General features: G+C 38.6%; 1 protein-coding gene across 1 annotated transcript in view; it reads left to right on the top strand.

Annotated features, from left to right (window-relative positions):
- LOC124227108 (uncharacterized) overlaps positions 1-18,738 on the top strand; it is a 444,749-nt gene that overhangs the window by 285,177 nt on the left and 140,834 nt on the right. The window contains exons 16-17 of the mRNA XM_046641003.1: positions 3,487-3,569; positions 9,492-9,616. Coding sequence (XP_046496959.1) covers positions 3,487-3,569; positions 9,492-9,616 — 208 coding nt within the window. The remainder of the gene's footprint in view (positions 1-3,486; positions 3,570-9,491; positions 9,617-18,738) is intronic.

The raw sequence follows: 18,738 nt of genomic DNA on the forward strand, positions 1-18,738 counted from the left end.
AAAACTACATCTTACACACACACGTACACCTCTCAAAGAAATTGAAAGGCACACTGCAAACTGAGAAAAATATTTTGAACCGTTGTGTCAGGCAATGTGTTACTATCTTTAACATGGAAAGATAAAAATCCCAAAGAAAATGTTAACTATTCCAACTGAAAAAACTTGGGGAAATGACATGGCAGACAATTTACAACATAAAAAGCATAAATCCTCAGCAAACAAAAACATTCAAGTTCATTAGAGTTATAGGATTGCAAATTCAAAGAACAACGAAATGTCGTTATTTTGTCTACCAAGTGGGCAAATCAGAAAAATCGGCTGCGGGTCAGTTTTGGCAAGCACGTGGGTGATGCACGCTTTCATACGTTGCTGGTGGCAGTTTGGATTTTGATAGTCCTTTTTGTGAGTCTTAAGTGTTTGACTTCGTATTTCTGATTTTTAGATACTCATTTTGTGAAAATAAGCAAGTTTTTGTAAAATTTGTTCATCGTGATATCCAACCAATGGGGCTAGTTAAATAAGATCATATGATAACTACTATGTAGTGACTAAAAATCACACTTTCAGGACTATTTACTAACAAGTAAGAAGCATGATATGCATAAAAAAATATGTGAATTGCCTATATGGTATGATCACAGTTTGATAAAAAATTGTATTATGTGCACATTTACATAATGTATAATAATTATTGCATGTACATGTATATAATTATATAAAATATATACTAATGATTGTTTAATTACTATATATAAATACAGTTTTTAAACAGGAAGGTAAATTCTAGGTCAAAGAACATTTTACACGAGAACAAAGAAAACGTCAAAGACTTTCAGGAGTCTTTTTCATGGGACTTTATCACCTGAACATGCACAACATGATCAGGATATTTGTCATAAGATGCTGGGATGGTCCTTAGCATATGGGTTCATTGAAGTGAGAGGTCAAGCCAATGACTTGAGAGGCATAAAGCTGAAGTAATACTTGCTTATATGATATCTGTTTGTTTGTTTACATTTTGACATGTGAATATATAAATTCCATTAAATCAGAAATTATTCGTGGTAGGCAGAATTTCTAAGATGATCTCCCAAAAATGTCCAAGTGCTAATCTCCAGAACCTGCACACATGAGAAGGGAGACTATCTGGATGAACCTAATCTAATCACACGAGCCTTTAAAAGCAGTGAACTTTCTCAGGCTGGTAGCAGAGGAGAAGGAAGAAGGAAAAGACAGAGAGATTCAAAGCATGAGAATGAGGCAATCTGCTGTCGCTGGCTTGAAGGTAGAGGGAATTAGAAGAAAAGTGTGAGAAGGATATGAATTCTGCCAGCAAGCCTGAAAGAGGATCCCAAGACCCAGATGAGAATGGCAGCCCTGGCTGATCCATTGATTTTGACCTTGTGAGACTTAAAGAAGAGAACGCCATGCCCGGATTCCTGATCTGGACAATTTATGAGATAATGCATAGATTTTGCTTTAAATCACTAAGTTTGTGGAAATTTGCTCCAGCAGCAAAAAAAAGTGAATGCATTGTTCAATGTTTAAAAATGTGCATCAGTAAAAAATGGGGTGTTGTTTCTCAAGTAAAAGGGAAAACAGAAGGATTAAATGATTGCACTTGGTGGTCAAATAGCACTGGGTCTGAATTTCAGAGTTTTTACTGATTAGCTGTGCGATTTGGGAGAAGTTCTTTGATCTATGCAAGTCTCAATTTCCAAATCTGTCAAATGGGGTAATAATAGCTCCTTTAACAGTTTGTTTTGTGTTTGTGTGTGTGTATGTGAAGTAAACAACATGATACACATGGAGTTCTTAGAAAACAAAAAATGCACTCTATTATTATTTCACATTTGTTATTCTAGCTAGCAAACTATACACTGGGAATTTAAATGATAAGGCTTTAAAAAGAATAATATATTTAAAATCTAAATAAAAATGTCTTTTTCCACTGCCTTTCTTTCTCCTCCTTTTCTTATCTTGATTTTAACCGTATCAACCTCACTATCAATGAATTCTTTTTTAGACTCAAAGTAAGGAAGCACTTTCAAGGGTTTACATGACCCTCATCTCAATAGACTGAAGTGTCAGTCTTCTCACCCAAGGACACCTGACCCATTTGACTCTGCCCGTAGAAGGACATTTTTTTGGTGTCTGCCTTCAGTTTGGCACAGTGCACTGGGGGCAAGGTCAGAAAATACATGAAACCATCACTGGTCAAAATGCATGAGCCACATAGACCTGGGCTGGGGAGGAGAGACTGGCTGGGTCATCTTAGGGAGAAAAAGTTTTTCAAAGCATGCAGACATGGAGAAAATGTCCTCAAAATTTTACATTATGGAAATCTCATTAAAAAATGTCCACAAGGGCAATTCCAAAGGGAGACGATGGTAGCATTCAATCTCTGGAGGGAGAGAAGAGGATGGCAGCAAGGCTTTGGTTGCTCATGTATATGATACATGTATACTTTTTAAAAAAGATGTTGAGTCAATCTCTTTGTCAAAGCTGTGGCTCTACTGAGGTACTCCAAGTCCTAAAAGCTTCTGGGCCAGGATATTTGTCATAAGATGCTGGGGAGAGTCCTTGGCAAATGGGTTCATTGATATGAGAGGTCAAACCAATCACTTGAGAGGCATAAAATTGAAGTAATACTTGCTTAGGTGATATCTCTGTTTGTTTGTTTATTTACTTTTAATTTAAGAAGCATTTATTGAGAAGATATCTTTTTCAGGCACTGTGCTAGACACTATAGGAGAAACACAGATGAACAGGATTCACTGTCTGCAAGGGGATTCTATCTAGAGCACTAGTTCACAATTGGGAATTTTTGCCCCCCAAGGAACATTTGGTAATGTCTGGAGATGTTTTTGGTTGTCACAATCGGGGGACAGACAGGGAGGTGGAGAGTGCTGTTGAAATGTAGTGGTAGAGGCCAGTAACACTGCTAAACATCCTACAAAACACAGGACAGCCCCAACAACAAAGAATTATCCAACCCAAAATGTCAATAGTGCTGAGGTTGAGAAAACCTGTTATAAAACACATCATGCAAAATATGAAAAATGTAGCTCAGGTGGGAAGTGCTGGGTAGGCAGAGAACAGAGCTCCTTACTCCCAAGGTTTTATATCGGAACATTGGTATGAGGTACAGAGAAGTTTCTTTGAAAACTTGATCCCAGAAACATAGCTGATGATAGAGAATCCTACCCGGATGAGGGTAGGAAAGCAGATCAGACACAGCTGCTGCTTGTAAATTGTATCCCTGTGGTGTGGGCAATGGTAGAGTTCTACTTGAAGTTCATGCCTTGACTGAATTAAAACTGGGAGCATAGAATAGCTTAGCATCTCCTTCTTAGCATTCATTCTTTTACCATTTGTCAGGCCTTATATAAGCTCTTAGATTTCAGCAGTGTAAGCTTACATATCCTCTGAAGTGAACATCTGTAATATATATTTTTTTCCACCTTTTGTTTTTAACCCTAGGAAACATTTCTAATAAAATTGGTCCCTGCCCTACGGACTGTGATCTCAGTCTCTCAAAAGAAGATCAGGAATTACACGATAAGGTAAGAGGAAGGCTCTAGGAGTGGGCTTTGGAAAACCCATGAAAACAGCAGCCCCTGATTATTAACTATGATTTCTTAAAGTATATTTTCAGGGAAAAAGTAATTTGGTCTTCACAGCAGGTTTTGAAGTATGGCACATGCTAAAGCAGCGGACGTTTGTGAAATCAGTACTGCAAATAAAGTTTTATTACATCCAAATCAGACTTCTTTAAGCTGTTAGAGACTTTAGTTAAATTAATCAGTCTATATGGTTCTTTCCAGCTCAGGCAAGGTGATTAGAAAATGTGCTGATTTTACTGTGTTTTATTTGGCGTGATCATGGCTGCCATGAAGCCTGTCCAGAAACTGTCTTGATAAATTTATATAAATTACCTAGCCTGGCTTTCCAAACATTGGTTAAATTATTTTTACTCGTCTTACTGGATCCAGTTTTTAGATACTTAACCATTTCCAAAATCTATATCTATGTAGATCAAATGACTAAGTTTTAGTATTCGGAAAATTTAGCCTGGCTAGAAAGTTGAAGTAACAGGATTCCCCTTGAACCCTTCCCTTCCCCATACAAGTGATCTGAATTCTCCCCTATCCTGACTAAATAAAGATGAGTCTTTAGAGCCAACTTGCACGTGATTCTCTCAAGACTGACTTTAAAGTAAGTCTTGTTTTCATCTCTAAAGACCAGATCACCATCAAACCAAATAAATGACTGGATTTTTAATGTCCAGTTGACAACTTACAGCATTTACAGTTGTGGTTGTTCGTACATCACAGTCAGTATTAAAGAAAGCTTAGGAATCAAAAGTCTAATGAAATTTGTAACGATGAAAGATGGTGTTACTGAGTGGTAGGAGATTACTAGGCGCCAGGAAGTGTTCTCAGTTCTCTACAACCAATGTCTCATCTTATTCTCACAACAAACTAATGAGATAGGTACTGTTACTAATATCATTTTTCCTATTTTACAGGTGAGAAGAATAAGGCATGGAGGTGGAGTAAGTTCGCCAAAATAACATCGCTAATAAGTATATAGCTGGGCTTTGAACCTGGACTGTTTCTAGACTCCATATTTGTATCCATCATGAAATAATATTTCAAAAATGTTGTACATTCCTTTCTCCTTTCAGCCAGGTGTATGTTTCCTACTTCTTGGGTCCTATAACCTTAATTTAAGGGCTAGGATATGAAAACAAAGGACAGTTTGCTAGGAAGGAAAAAGCTCACATCTTTCTATACATATTATTTATTGGTACTTTTATGTGCTCTCTTTGGGGCACTAAAGAAAGGATATGTCTATGAAACTTCTAGGATATTGTGGATCTAATATTAGCCTTTTAAACATTTTTGTAAATTCTCATGCCATTTGTTAACCTTAAACTTTGGGATTAGACGAAAAACTAAGGCAGAAAAGGTGAGAAAGAATACGATCACACAGAAAACCTCAAATGCTTCCCCATGTTTTCTGAGTTTACATGTTCAATTAAGGAGCCCTCTTTTTCATTATATTTTTAATATTATATTCCAAAAATTGTAAGTCAATTGCTTAGGAGAGTAAGCTCTTTCCTGGGGGTCAGGCGCTTTGGGAAGGTGTCTTAACTCTGAATTGCTTCAGGAAGCAGCTTCTGTCTCCTAAGAATATGTCTCACTAACATCAGTGCTCTGGGCAGACAGAGCCAGAAGCACAGCCAAATTATAAGCCACTAAATGCTGTGGACAAAGGTGGTCATACCACCTACTAAATATAAATCTGACACTCTCTACTCCAATTTAAGCATTTTCCTTTTTTTTTTCTCATCTTCTCATGATTATTAGGAATTAATTTGGATCCTCAATTGATATTAAAGACTCTAACCTAGGCAATTCGTAGGGTGGCTGTGGGAAAATGAAGTTGATGTACTTCACAACAGAAGCATCAGTTTTTCTGGCCAGAGAGCAATCGGAATTTGTGGTCTCAAGTGGCCAGAAATACTAGCTGTTCTCCAGAGGGCAGAAACAAAAGCCCAAGGGGGTGAGTTCCTTGAGGGGTCCTTCCAGGTAAATCCTGAGCTGCCCAGCTGACAACACCCTCTCTCTCCCTGGGCACTGCTAATGGAAAGCCTGTCCTGAAAACTTCTCTGGTACACGAATTAGACATGAATTAAAGAAAGAGGAAATCATATTCTCGCTGGATGGTCTCGGGATTTAGGCTGGATTTAATGTGGAGCTATGATTTCTTTCTTGGATGATAATAACAGTGCCGATGGAATTGAACATGATGTCATATTTGTTTGCTTTGATACTTCAGATGCACCTGGTGTTTGTTGTTGTTATCTATGACTTGCAATTTTGTGATCTTATTAACACAAGCCTCTTAGCAGAGTACCTCCACCCCAAACCTTCCTCCACCGCCTTCTTAAAAGATGGTGCACATCACGTGGGCAGGCATTAAAGCGTCCACGGCTGCTCACTTCTGATCTTCCCAGGGCAGTTCAAAAGCGTTTGTAATCCTCAGGATTCAGCCTTTTATTCACTATTTCCTTTTTCTAAGGCTCTCTCTTTTGATGAAACAATCCCTTTGCTCTTCATCTGGCCAGATGGGCAGATGAGCGGAGCTCCCCAGAGCCCCGCACAAAGACCCTCTAAGGAGTTTGGGGAGAAACATGCTGCTGTTAAGTGGTGCTTAATTGTGCTGGCACTGTAATGCTTTTCCACTGCACTGGTGCCACCGGCCTGTGCACTGCAAGCTCTCTTTCCCCACAAAGAGACTGACCTTCTCATCAGTCCCATCATGGTCACCATTCTCTATTCGCCGATTGGTCTGTGAAAGGAATTATGGGTAAGGAGCAAAAACCTCAGAACAACAAGATAGGGATCCTGGGCTTTGCTTCCTACCATATAACACAATTAAATGTGCTTATCATGTCATGAGCTGGACAACTTTGAGAATTATTATATATTAAGTCTTATAATATTTTTTACTTAGCAGCTTCATAGAAATGGTATAATAAATGCAAGAGAAAGGATGTTGAATGTTCCATTGCTCATCTGTGCTATATAGTGCATCGTGTCAGATGCTACTTATATCATTAATATTCCAAAGCGTTTTAAGTGCTATCCTGCCCAACCCCAGAAGAATTTTATAGATATTATCTCAGTTTGTCTTTATAAGAATCCTGTGGTCCGTGTAGGATAAATATTATCTCCATTCTTCAGATTTAAAAAAAAGCTTAAATTCATTACCTTTAAATCGTCTAAGTTTCCAAAGACATGAGAAGACTTGAATGTGTGTCTTCCGACCATCACTGTTGACCCTTTTCACTATAACACTACACACTTCAGTTTTTCAAATTCTTCAAAACACTTTTCTAGGCTCTTATTTGCTCTTGTGTTTGAAGGGTGCTCATTCATTGTTTCCTAACTGATGTTGTATTTGAATGGCAATCCTCACAAACCAAATGTTTAGTCAGTGAATTTGAAAATCATATTCTGGATTTTAGCAATTTATGTTTAAACATTTGCTGTTGATTTCTGCAATGGATCAGAGTATGAGTAACCTTATATATAATGTATAAAATGTGATGCTCCAGAACAAATTTTCACCACCAATTTCTCTTTTAAAGTATAGATATTTATCTTTCTAAACACATGGCTATTGGAAGAATTTTTTTATTATGATGGTGTTCTTTGGCTTCAGGGTATAGACAGGACTTACAATTGTGATGGGTCAGAGCATCTATTTTCTGCCTTTTAAATGTTGATGCCACCCTAGTTCAAGCAGGATTTCTGAGGTATAGATTTAAGACATGAATTTCTGGTGGGCAGATTGTTTTGATTCCTCCGTGTGAACAGGCTTACACACCCTCGTAGTCACTTGGGTATTTTCCTGCACATATTTACTTCCTTTTTCGATTTAAAACTCATTTCTCTGTGTTTTTGTTTCTCTTTGGGCTCATTTCTCTGGAGATGATCTAGTGTCCATGTTTTATGTCTTCCAAAACATACATTTGAAGGAATTTTTAGCACATTAACTTAGATATTCTTTAAAGGAAATCAAAAGGTTCAAAATATTTTTGCTACTTTTAGAATTCACAGATGTTTTTCTTTGTGACTTAGCAACTGGAGATGAAGTCCATTGTTGTAACTGCAGTATGAGTACTTAATGAAATGATCTCTAGTAGCTATTTCTTAAGTATCATGCGGTTATTACCACGTTAGGTGCTGTGAAAGATACAGAGAAATATACTAGATCCCATTTCCACAGTGAATTTAGTTGAACAATCAAGATAGATATTCACAGATTAACCAAAAGGAAAGCAACTTAATGCACTCTCTTATGAAACACCTATACTTTAGCAAATCAGGAGCTTTGGTGGGTAAACCAAATCTATGGTGTGATTTTTGGTGGTAATTTCAGCTTTCTATCAAGTCAGACTGGGTAAAATATTTAAGCAATTCCTAAAGAAACACCATTAAATTTGAAATTTAAATTGCTACAAAAGCATATTTTAAGCAGTCTAATAAGGTATGCAAATCAAATATATTGAGTTCGGACAATTCACAACTCTCCTATTATTTAAAAGAATTTTGGCACTCTTTAATTTACTCAGAAATGGAGCAATTAAAATTACCAACACTAAATAATCTGATTAAAAATACCATTATTGGTACAGGAGCTATAGAGTCTGAGAAAGACAGAGGACAGTACATTAAATTGACGGCTGTCATAGCTGGATTTTCTTCTTACGATAATCAAATCAATCAATCAATTTCATAATCAAAGAAGTGAGCCTTGTCGAGTTCACTAGAGATTTGATGACATATCCTCTTCACACAAGTCTCACTGTAAAATTGTCTTGTTTACTGCAACCTGTGAATCCAAAGCAACATTTTGCAATTGCAAAATATTTCAACTACAGAGTTGTGCTAAAACTTATATGAGCTGATGTCAAGGAATTTCAGATAATCAACCTCCTACAAATGATAATTAAAAACATTTGAGAAGAGTCTAACAAAAAGGAAAAAGAAGGTTTAACACAGCTGTCTTATGAATGCAAGTCGTGCCTAATTTTCTTCTTCTGTAGACTGGTGGTTTTCAAATGACTTTTTGTCAGCAGTACTTTGTAATAAAATCTTACTGGAGACCCCAACATGTAAATAGGTAAAAGTTGAACTGGTTTTGGTGAAGGAGGGAGGAGGAGTCTGGCCAGGTGAGCTGCTCTGTCTTCACACTCCTCACCATAGCAGGGCTCCTAAAAATCCTTCGTTGAGCTACAAAGCTCAGTTTCTCCAATGGGACAGTCTCTTTGCTGGGCCCATCATCATGGGTCACACAATTCTCTCAAGTTCTAATAAATTAACTCCACAGATATTGTATGGTCCTGAGTTTAAATTTATGTTCTTGAGAGTCACGCACTCTGGAACTCAGGAGCTATTGGTGACAATGCTAGAACGAAGTAGGCTGCTGAAGCAGAGAGCAGAGGTGGAGAAAAAGTCGTGGTGCCCTTTGGATCCTTGGTTCCCATATTTCCCAAATCTGGCTGCTTTTCTGCCTTCTTTATAGGCTGTTGTTCAAACCTTCCTTCAGATTCCTTTTTGCTGAAAGCTAGTTCAAGCTGTATTTCCTTTACTTGCAATCAATAGTCCTGACAATACAAATACCATGACCACGGTTATTATTATTTTTTATTCTAACAACATTGACAGCAGCTGTTCCATGTGAAGTAATACAAAAGTGGACATGTCATAGTCTCTGTCTTTATAATCATGAGAACTTACTGAGAGAATCTGGAAGGTAAAGCAATAATTTAATGCAACAACCATAGGTAACTACGCTTCTGTATGATCGATGGTTATATGTCATTCTTAAGAAAATGTCACTGAAACCAGGTAAACTTTCTATCTGCTAAAATATGTCATCTTTTTCATTTATTTAATTCCACTGATAAGAGAGAAAGCCAGACTGACCATTCTATGAAGGAAAAATCAAGTGCTTGGAGAACTAGAGAAACTGAAGATTATTCAGAGGATGTATCTTACTTGGAGGAACTGGAGAAACACAGATTTTCAGTTTGGTGAGTAACTATACCCTGTATTTCTATTTTCAAATTTAAATTCATTGAATTCCATAGAATTAAGTTCATTAATTCTATTCTTTTATTATTCATTTATTCAACAAATATCGATTACATGTCTATTACAGGCTATATAGTATATGTCCTGACTTGAGAAAGCTCATAATCCAATGAAGTGTATGGATGCTTAAAAACATCAGTGTGATGTGATAGCGCTATTTTAAGAAAGTGCACAAAGTGCCACGTACACACATGGAGAAGATCATGGCCAAATTTGCTTGAGAATGGAGAAGGGTTCTCAGAAAAAGTTTGAGCCGAATCTTGGGGAGAAGAATACAGTGGAGCAATGGTGACAATTTGTTGTGAGCAGTGTCTAGAGATTCATAGCTGGGGTTGATAACATGCTGTAAACCTTAGTTCACTTAAGATCTAAGCAGATCATAGTTATTGCTCTGTCTACAAGTGTATCTCTACAAGTACTCTCAGCAAGTATATCTGTCTATGCAAGCACATATATAACAAATATGAAAAAATGTGTAAAAGAGTGAGCAATGGAACTTCTCAGAGGTAGTGATTGCAGGAGTTTGCAATGGAGGGATTCATCAAGGGTGAGGGAAGTAACAGTAAGTGACAGTGTGACACATGGAGCAACCTAGGAAAGAAGAGATGGAGTAGCTAGTCAAAGTCATCCATTCCAAACTGCTGGCTGCCTGCCCACCTCATGTTCCATGCCCTGAGTGGTTTTCCCGCTGGGCATTTATTTGCCTTATGACTTGGTTCCCAAAGACTCTTTTCTTACTCTTCCATCCTGGAACCACCATTGGGAGGACACGGTATCAGCTCAGATTTCCAGTATCCAATCACACCTTTATAAGTCCCTCTGGTTTTTCATTTAGATTTAAAATTCTAAATACTTTCACTGATGCTTTCCTGAAGCAGATGAAGTGTGGTCTCCAGGCCAACCAGTGAATCATTCTCTGGGAGAAGACAAGAAATATGCATACCTCTTCTAGAAAGAAAAATATACAATAAATGCAATTTTCAAGTAGGAAAAAGCTCCCTGTTCTTAAGAAACTCTCAGTTTGTGATAGTCTTTAGGGGGAGAGTGACAAGTACACATTATATATCATTCAGTAAAATAACTGCCAGAGCAGAGGTACCAGCTGCTTACTATGGTGTGCAGATGGGAGAGCTGGAGCTGCTGTTGGGCCACATCTAAGCTCTCAATCCTTGTTTGAGCTTCACCTAGACTGGAGAAGAAGCTCAGTTAAGCTCTCAGGCTCCCAGCTCCTCCATTTGTCCCTGTCGCCTTGCCAGGCTTTCTCTGGTGACTCAGCTCTCGATTGGCCTACCTCAGTTGGGATGACCTTTCAAAGTCCAGTGTATGCAATTTCACAATGTCATTATTATCCTACACAGAGAGTTAAAAGGCTTAAGAATTTACAAGGATGGCAGAGTTTCTGATAGATCCTTGAAGGTGCCGCTTTCAGGTGTTCCTCCTTTGGAAGGCTTCATCTCATGTTCTAAATCTACACTAGGATCTGGCACATACAGCTCCCAGGCTAAGTCCTGTCCTCCATCTGTTTTTATGAAAAACAGCTGAATTGGAACTCAGAGGCATCCATTTGGTTGCATATTGTCTTTGGCTTTTTTCCTATAATGGTAGAACTGAGTGGTTGAGGCAAAGATAGTATGGCCCACAAAGTCTAGCATATTTACTAGTTAGCTCCTTACCAAAAAAACTTGCTCACTCTTGCCCTACCCTGACTTCAATGCTTCTCTGTTGTTCTCTCATGACACTCACTTACATTTTTTTAAGATATTTATATGCTTGTCTCCTTCACCAGGCTGGGGCTCATTTGTGTTTTGGTTCTCTATTGCTACATGATGAATCACTGAAGGCTTTGTGGCTTTAAACAACCATCTTATTTGTTCATAATTCTGTGGGTAGAGAATTTAGGCAGGACACATCATGGAAAGCTTCTCTCTGCTCCACCATGTCTGGGGCTTCAGCTGAGGTGGCTCAAATTGCTGGGGTCTGGCTTAGATACCTCAACTGGGACCAAATGTCTGGGGCCTCAGTTTCTGCTGTCAACTAAGATCCTCACATTTCCACATGGGCGTCTCTCCAGTGATGCTTGGACCTCCTCACCGCATGGTGCCTGGGTTCCAAGTAGCATTTTTCCAAGCACGAAAGGTGGAAACTGCAAATATCTTATAGCCAAACCTTCAAAGTTGCACAGTGACTCCCACCATATTCTGTTGGTCAAAACAAGTCATAGGGCCAGACAGAGGAGATAGGATCCACTTCTTGACGCAAGAGTGGAAAGGTGACATTGCAAAAGAGCATGTTGTGATGGAAGATACTGTGCGGCCATCCTTGGAAACATAACCTACCACATTTTGCTTCATTCATTTCTGTGTGCACAGCTCCTCGGACAGAGTTCAACAAATATTTGTCAAACAAAACAAACAATTTAAAAGAAATGAAAGAGTGTAGGCTTTGTGGATAAAACTGAGTATGACTTCCAGTTTTGCCTCTGCTGTGTGGTGTTAAACAATTTACTTAAACTTTCAGAGGCTGTTTTCTCCTGTATCAAACTGGAATAATGCTACCTGTGTCGTGGGATGTTATGGTTATTGTTAAAGTCGAAAGATAATGTATGTAAGATAGTCTGTACAGTGACTGGAACATGTAGATTTTTAATAAATGCAACTAATATTATTAACATTAATAATAATAAATTTTGAGGAAAATGTCATTTCTAAAGGTTAAAGTAGAGGGCATAGGTCACCCTAGGATGACCTTCCTTTCTGTTCTTCAAACACACCAAGCTCTTTATCATACCAGGACCTCCACACTTCATGCCTCCTCTTTTTGGAATGTTCTCTCAGTTCTTAGTAGCATGGTTGTCTACACATATTGCAGGTCTCAGCATCAATTTTGCCTCCACAGAGGACTTTTCTGACTATCCCATGTAAGGTAGTTCTCTCACTTCTTCTGGTTACTTACTTTCTCATCACCTTGTTTGTTTCCTTAAAAGTCTTTATCACAATTTAAATTAATCTTTTCTATTTATTTCATTCATTTGCTTATTTCTGTTTCCTCTCACTAAACAGAAGCTGTGGGCAGGAAGGAATCCCTCTTGTCTGGTCACCCCTGGGTCTCTAGGCCCTAGAATATGTGGTTTATGATAAATAGGCGATCAGTAAATGTTAATTGAATGAATGAATAAAAGGAGGAATGAGCGATCAGTCAGCCTCTCTCTCTCTCTCCCAACTCTCTTGGTTTTTATACTTATTTATTTACTTCCAATCTCTCCCTTCTCTTGAAATTGCTACCATTTAAAAAAAAAGTAATATGGGATAATTAACCACTATAAACATTTCTTTTTAAACTAGGGTTGAGGATATGGGGGCTGCTGAGATCTCTATAAACTTGTGCTTTAAATGGTCTGAGATACAATCTGAACAATTTCCTTGATGTTTTATTAGAGCTGGTAAATCATTTATTGGGGCAACCTTTCCCTAAATCCCCTCCAAGTCCCCATAAAATGCATTTAACACAGAATACTGCAGTACCCAGCTTCAGAGATATGTATGACATCAGATGGGAAGTGTTTGCTCCAGTGCAGCAAGTTTAAAGGTAAGCCTTTTCTTTCTCCCTCTCTTATATGGTCTGCCTCACCCCTTTTCCTCTTCCCCCATGCCTCATTTAAACATGCTGATTTGGGTACATTTAGTAGACTGTTAAAGCTTCAGTAAATCACAGCTTTCAATTTTTAAAAAAATGTATAGGACCTTTAACCAGTCAAATGCAAGTTTATCTCCTTTGTAGCTGCCGATAATGTTTTTAAATATGTTTCCAAAATATAATTATAAGACAGTTATATTTTCTCAGTCAGAAAGATACTCAACCAAGTTGCCTCTGAGTGTGTAAAAGAGAACATTATTCCAGCACCTCTCACTCCTGTCAGTCTGCTGCCAGCTGTGTCAGGTGATCATAGGCAAGAGTCCTCTGGGCTGGTCCTGGCAGAGCTTGGATCTTGGCCATCTTTTCTGGCCTTAAGGACTATATTCACAGGATGTTTCCATTTTTCCTTTGAGATATATGCTGGTGTGACAGGATGACCCCTGTCTGCTCATATTTTAGACAACGTGAGCTGTCCAAGGTGTCCCTTGCGACTTTTGTAGTACATCATTTATTTCCATCATCTCGGTGGCTGGCTCCGTGAAATGGTCCTGTTACACCCTGCACATCTTTGTGCCACTCAGCACATGGTGATTCGGTGTTCAATAGTCCACCTCCCCCTTAGACTGTAATTTTAACAAATTTCACAGGGCTAGGGATTAAATCTGTCGTGTTCTTTCTTGCCTAGCCACAATGATTGATAAATTGCAAGCACTTAATAAATATTTATTGAATTAATACATGAAAAATGAGGGCAAAACAAGAATATTGACATATCCAGAAGAAAATTCTGGAGAAAAGACCAACGGTATAAAACTTGACTTTAGATGTCCTGGGCCAGTCTGTCGATGGTGGCAGTTGTTTCTACCTGTTGAGCATGTTTGTTCCCCAAGAGTTCCTTCACTCCCTCTCTTTTCTGATAGCAGACACCTCCTGCCACACACACACACATACGTGTGTACCCCAAAGGGTTGGACTATGATGTTCTTTATGTTCCTGTGACCACTATGATTGGTTCAGGGGTGGGCACATGATCTGAACCTGACCACCCAACCCCTTTCCCAGGATTTTATATTTTATTACTTGGCAATAGAAGTTCCTTCTCCTCCCCAAGGTTTTAAGCTGGAATGATTTAAGTTTGGTAATCCCTGTGGCCATGGCTACCCTTTCACCATCTCTGCTCTGTCTACACCTCTAGTTAGTATTTGTCGTTTATAGCCTATTTGCAACCAGTAGGTATAGGAACCTCACTGAGGTTTTGTATGTAACACATATATATTTTGTTTTATACAAAGGGAAATGAATAAAAGCTGCATCCAGAGACTACGTCAAATTCACTTTAATGATGAGTCTATATGGAAAAAATTATATGCATATATAAAAAGTATTTCAGGTCAAAAAAGATACTGTCCACTGGGAAGCTTTTATTATATTGCTTTTCCTATGAGGGGACAGACTCCAGTGAGAAAGTTTACAATGTCCGTTCAATTAATTCTGTAAATGACCACTCCTTTACCTGTGTAAACAGAGCTATGGACTCTCATCGCCTGAGGAGTGAATTGGATTCCCTGTTTTCTAATGCAGCACATTCATCTTTGCACAGTGATTTCTCCAAAGAAGTAAGGCAGATTATGTGTTAAGTTTCTTTGGAAGTTGTGCTGATGACTGCTTCAAGGCAGTAGATATCACTCCAGTGGTTTAAGGAAGTTAACATAGTTTCAGAGGTATGTAACTCCCAGCTGGGGAGAAGGCTCAGTGACAAGACAACCTTAAAATGTTTCCATTACTATTCATATCTGACTAGGTGGCTAAGCGACCAGAGATTCACACACCTTTAGAGCAGGAAGGGGTCTTGGGGATTATTTAGTTCAGCCCTGTCGGTTTATACAAGTATAAAACTGAGACCTATAGAAATTTAGTGACTTGCCTTAGGTCATACAGCTAATAAATAATGGAAAAGGGACTAGAACCCACTTCCTTTCAATCTCAATCCGGTCCCAATTATAAAATAAATTCTCCCTAGAACTCTGCTAATCGTTTTATAGTTTCCTGTTTCTATCAATTGCAAGCTGCTTTGATATTTATCAATACATTAGTGAAAAAGTGCTGATTCTTGGGAAAACGCATGTAACAGATTAATGTAAGTTTCCTCCTGCCATGAGGGTGGGCGGTGCGCAGATGCCAGGATGTTTGCAAAATGCACATGTTGCTGGCCACACAGAGTGAGACCTTTTTCTGTTCTTGGCCAGTAATTTTATGTGACTGACCTGATTTTGTTGCTTAGGGAAGGTATGAGTTAACTATAAACATCACAACAGGAAAGTTATTCTTTAATAAAAGTGATACACTTTCCTTTTTATAACACACATGTGATTTGACATTGAAATAAAATGCAGATGCTGCTTTGATTGGCGTATTCCCTATTGTGCTTTTCCAAAACACCTTCACATATGGTCTGCCTCATTCCTGAGAAATGACTTGTTGTTTATGTCATACAAACAGAACAGATTGATTTTACAGTGAGTAAGGAGGATGATGAATTGTACGTTAGAGAGAAATCTTTGTCTCAGCAATCTAAACACTTGAAAATAAATGTTGCCTTTTCGGAAAGGCTCTCATGATACACCCAAGATCCCTTCATTTCATGCCCCGTTTCTAAGGGTTAAATAGATAGACACATGCAATCTCAGAAAATAGTAAGAGTAGTTACAATCACCTCAGAATATAATTTTTCTTTTTACCACTTAAACATATCCTGAGACGTGACAGGTCAAAATATGGCAGAGTTATCCCAAAGAACCAACCCCAAATAGCTAGTACTTCAATATTGTGTCTGTACTACGACTAGGAGAAAACATTTCTCATCTTGGTAGGAGAGCATTATTGTTTCTTTATTTATCAAGTGAATTTTACGTATAAAATTCTTATACTAAAAAGCTTTTTTAGTGGTCTCTAACTTTTATCCCTTCAGAATTATTCTGCACAATACAGAGAAAATAATGTTCTGTGCTCACCACTCTGGCAATAGGCTAACCACATCCATTTTTGCAGAATTTTACAAGTGATAAATCTCTTAATCTCATTCCTATACCTTTCTTTTTTCATTTGGTGTATATAACAGCCTTATGATGTGATACTATGAACCCCATTTTACAGATTATATAATACAAATCCAGAGAGATTGGACGACCTATTCACCAACACTCAACTAGCGCGTCTGTATCCTTCTCCAGTTCTCCTGCCACTAAAGCATGTCACCTCCCTGGCTAGTCTCAGATTCACATCTAGACTTTAGTTTGCGCATTTGGCAGCTTTCAAAATGTAATGTTTTACGGTATATTCTCCTGGCATGTCTCACAGAGTTGGGTGGATGTGGGGTGAAGATATGATGCCATGGAGGAGGGATCCTAACTAAGTCAGCTCTCGAATGCACAGCAGAGTAAAATCCCTGTGGAGGTGTATTCCTGACAGTAATTTATCAATGATCCACATTCAATGAGGTAGTTATTGACTGATGTCTTTATATTATTAGGTGTGGCTAACGCATGACCATCTCTTCCTGCTGATAAGGAATAAATCTTAGTCACTCAGAATGCAGGCTCTGGGGCCATAATACTTAAACTCAAACGAATCAGCTTTATGAGTTAGCAGTTGTGTAAACTTAGAGAACTCCTCAAACTCTTTGTATCTCAGCTTCTGTAAAAATAGTTACATGTAAAATGGAACTAGTAGTCCTCGCCTCACTTTCATGAGTTCAAATATGTGTGTAAAAAAATAATAATAAGGACCAGTGTAAATGCTCATAGCACATGGTAAATGCTCAATGAATGTTAGTTATTAATACTAATTGAGGCTCCCTTCTCTCCACTATCCTCCAGAACTATCTGCTTTTCAGTGCATATTTTAACCATGAAAATAACCTGTCTATTTTGGGGAAAGAATCAAAGTATTTGCTAATAATTAAAAGAACTGCAGTGGGAAAATAAATTGTTAATGGTAGAAAAAAGATACCAGAGGAGTAAACATAATGTGCTGGTTTTCTATTGCTGCATTACAAATTACGCAAACTTAGCAGCTAAAAATAACGCACATTTTTTACCTCATGGTATCCGTGGGTTAGGAGTCTGGACACAGTTTAGCTGGTCCTCTGCCCAGGATCTTCCAAAGCTGTACTCTGGGTGTTGGCTGGGCTACATCTTCATCTGGAGGCTCAACAGAGGAGGATTTCTCTTCATGTTCATTCAGGTTGGTGGCAGAATTTGCATCCTTGTGGCTGTATGATGGAGAGCCCTGGCTTTCTGCTGGTCATTGCCTGGAGGTCACACACAGTTCCTAGAGGCTGCCTGCAGTTCCACACAATGAGGGCTTCTTCACCATGACCACTACTTCATGAAGCCCACAGGGAGAGTCTCTCACCCCAGGGAGACCCCTGGGGCTTTTACCTGTTTAAGTCAGGCCATCCCAGGAAAAACAGGATTTGGTTAACTCCAAATCAACCATTTAAGATCTAATTACTTTTGCAAAATCCCTTCACATTTTCCATGGCTAGAAGCAAGTCATTGGTCCCTTCCACACTTGAGGTGGGGATCATACAGAGCATGAACACCAAGGAGCAGGAATCAAGGGGGTCCACTCATGGTTCCCTTGACTGTCTGTGCATATAAGAAGATGATAGGACAGGCTGCTGCTGTTTCTGGTACTTTACAGAACTGTCCTTACCAACAATAGAATGAATCACTCACTGTATGTGGAAGATTCCAACCCAGTTTGCCTTTCAGCTGACACTTGCATCTGCTCTTTCCTACCTGTGGGCCTGAGGCTGAAATGACCCATGTTGGTGGCTGATGTCCCATAGCCCGCTACACTCTACATGCCCCTCCTTCCTCTCAGAAGACTTTTCAGTTTTACTCCTCTTTATTTATGCCTTGATAACGTGACCATGAGCCACCCTTTTCCTCTATAGCCCATCTCTTGCCTGTACCCACTATCCCCTATACAGGTTGATTTGGGTTATATTTTTATGAACGGCATTTTCCTCTTTTGGTTTTAAGTTTACTTTTTGTAGTGCTATTGGTGCTCAATCAATTCCTTTTGAAGGCTATTCCTCAGTAGGATTTCTCCCTGGTCATCCTTTCTTTCTTTCTTTCTTTCTTTTTTTTTTTTTTTAATACATAAGGAACTATAAAAGCTCCGATAAATGGTCTTATTTCCTGGGCCTCATAGTACATTAGATTCCCAGACTGATAAGGAACATCATATCACCCTTTTCCTCGTCCCTGTCTACATAAGTAAAATAACAATGCAAAATTTGCTCAGCATTGACATCTACCAGGGTAATTTAGGCTTTGACCATTCCCGCTGACTTCCCTTATATGTTAAAGCAGAGTTATGTGTTGTGGTGGGCACTGTTGGTTGCACTCCATCAGTCATT

Source organism: Equus quagga, chromosome 15, assembly GCF_021613505.1.
Source record: "Equus quagga isolate Etosha38 chromosome 15, UCLA_HA_Equagga_1.0, whole genome shotgun sequence".
NCBI classification, from domain to species: domain Eukaryota; kingdom Metazoa; phylum Chordata; class Mammalia; order Perissodactyla; family Equidae; genus Equus; species Equus quagga.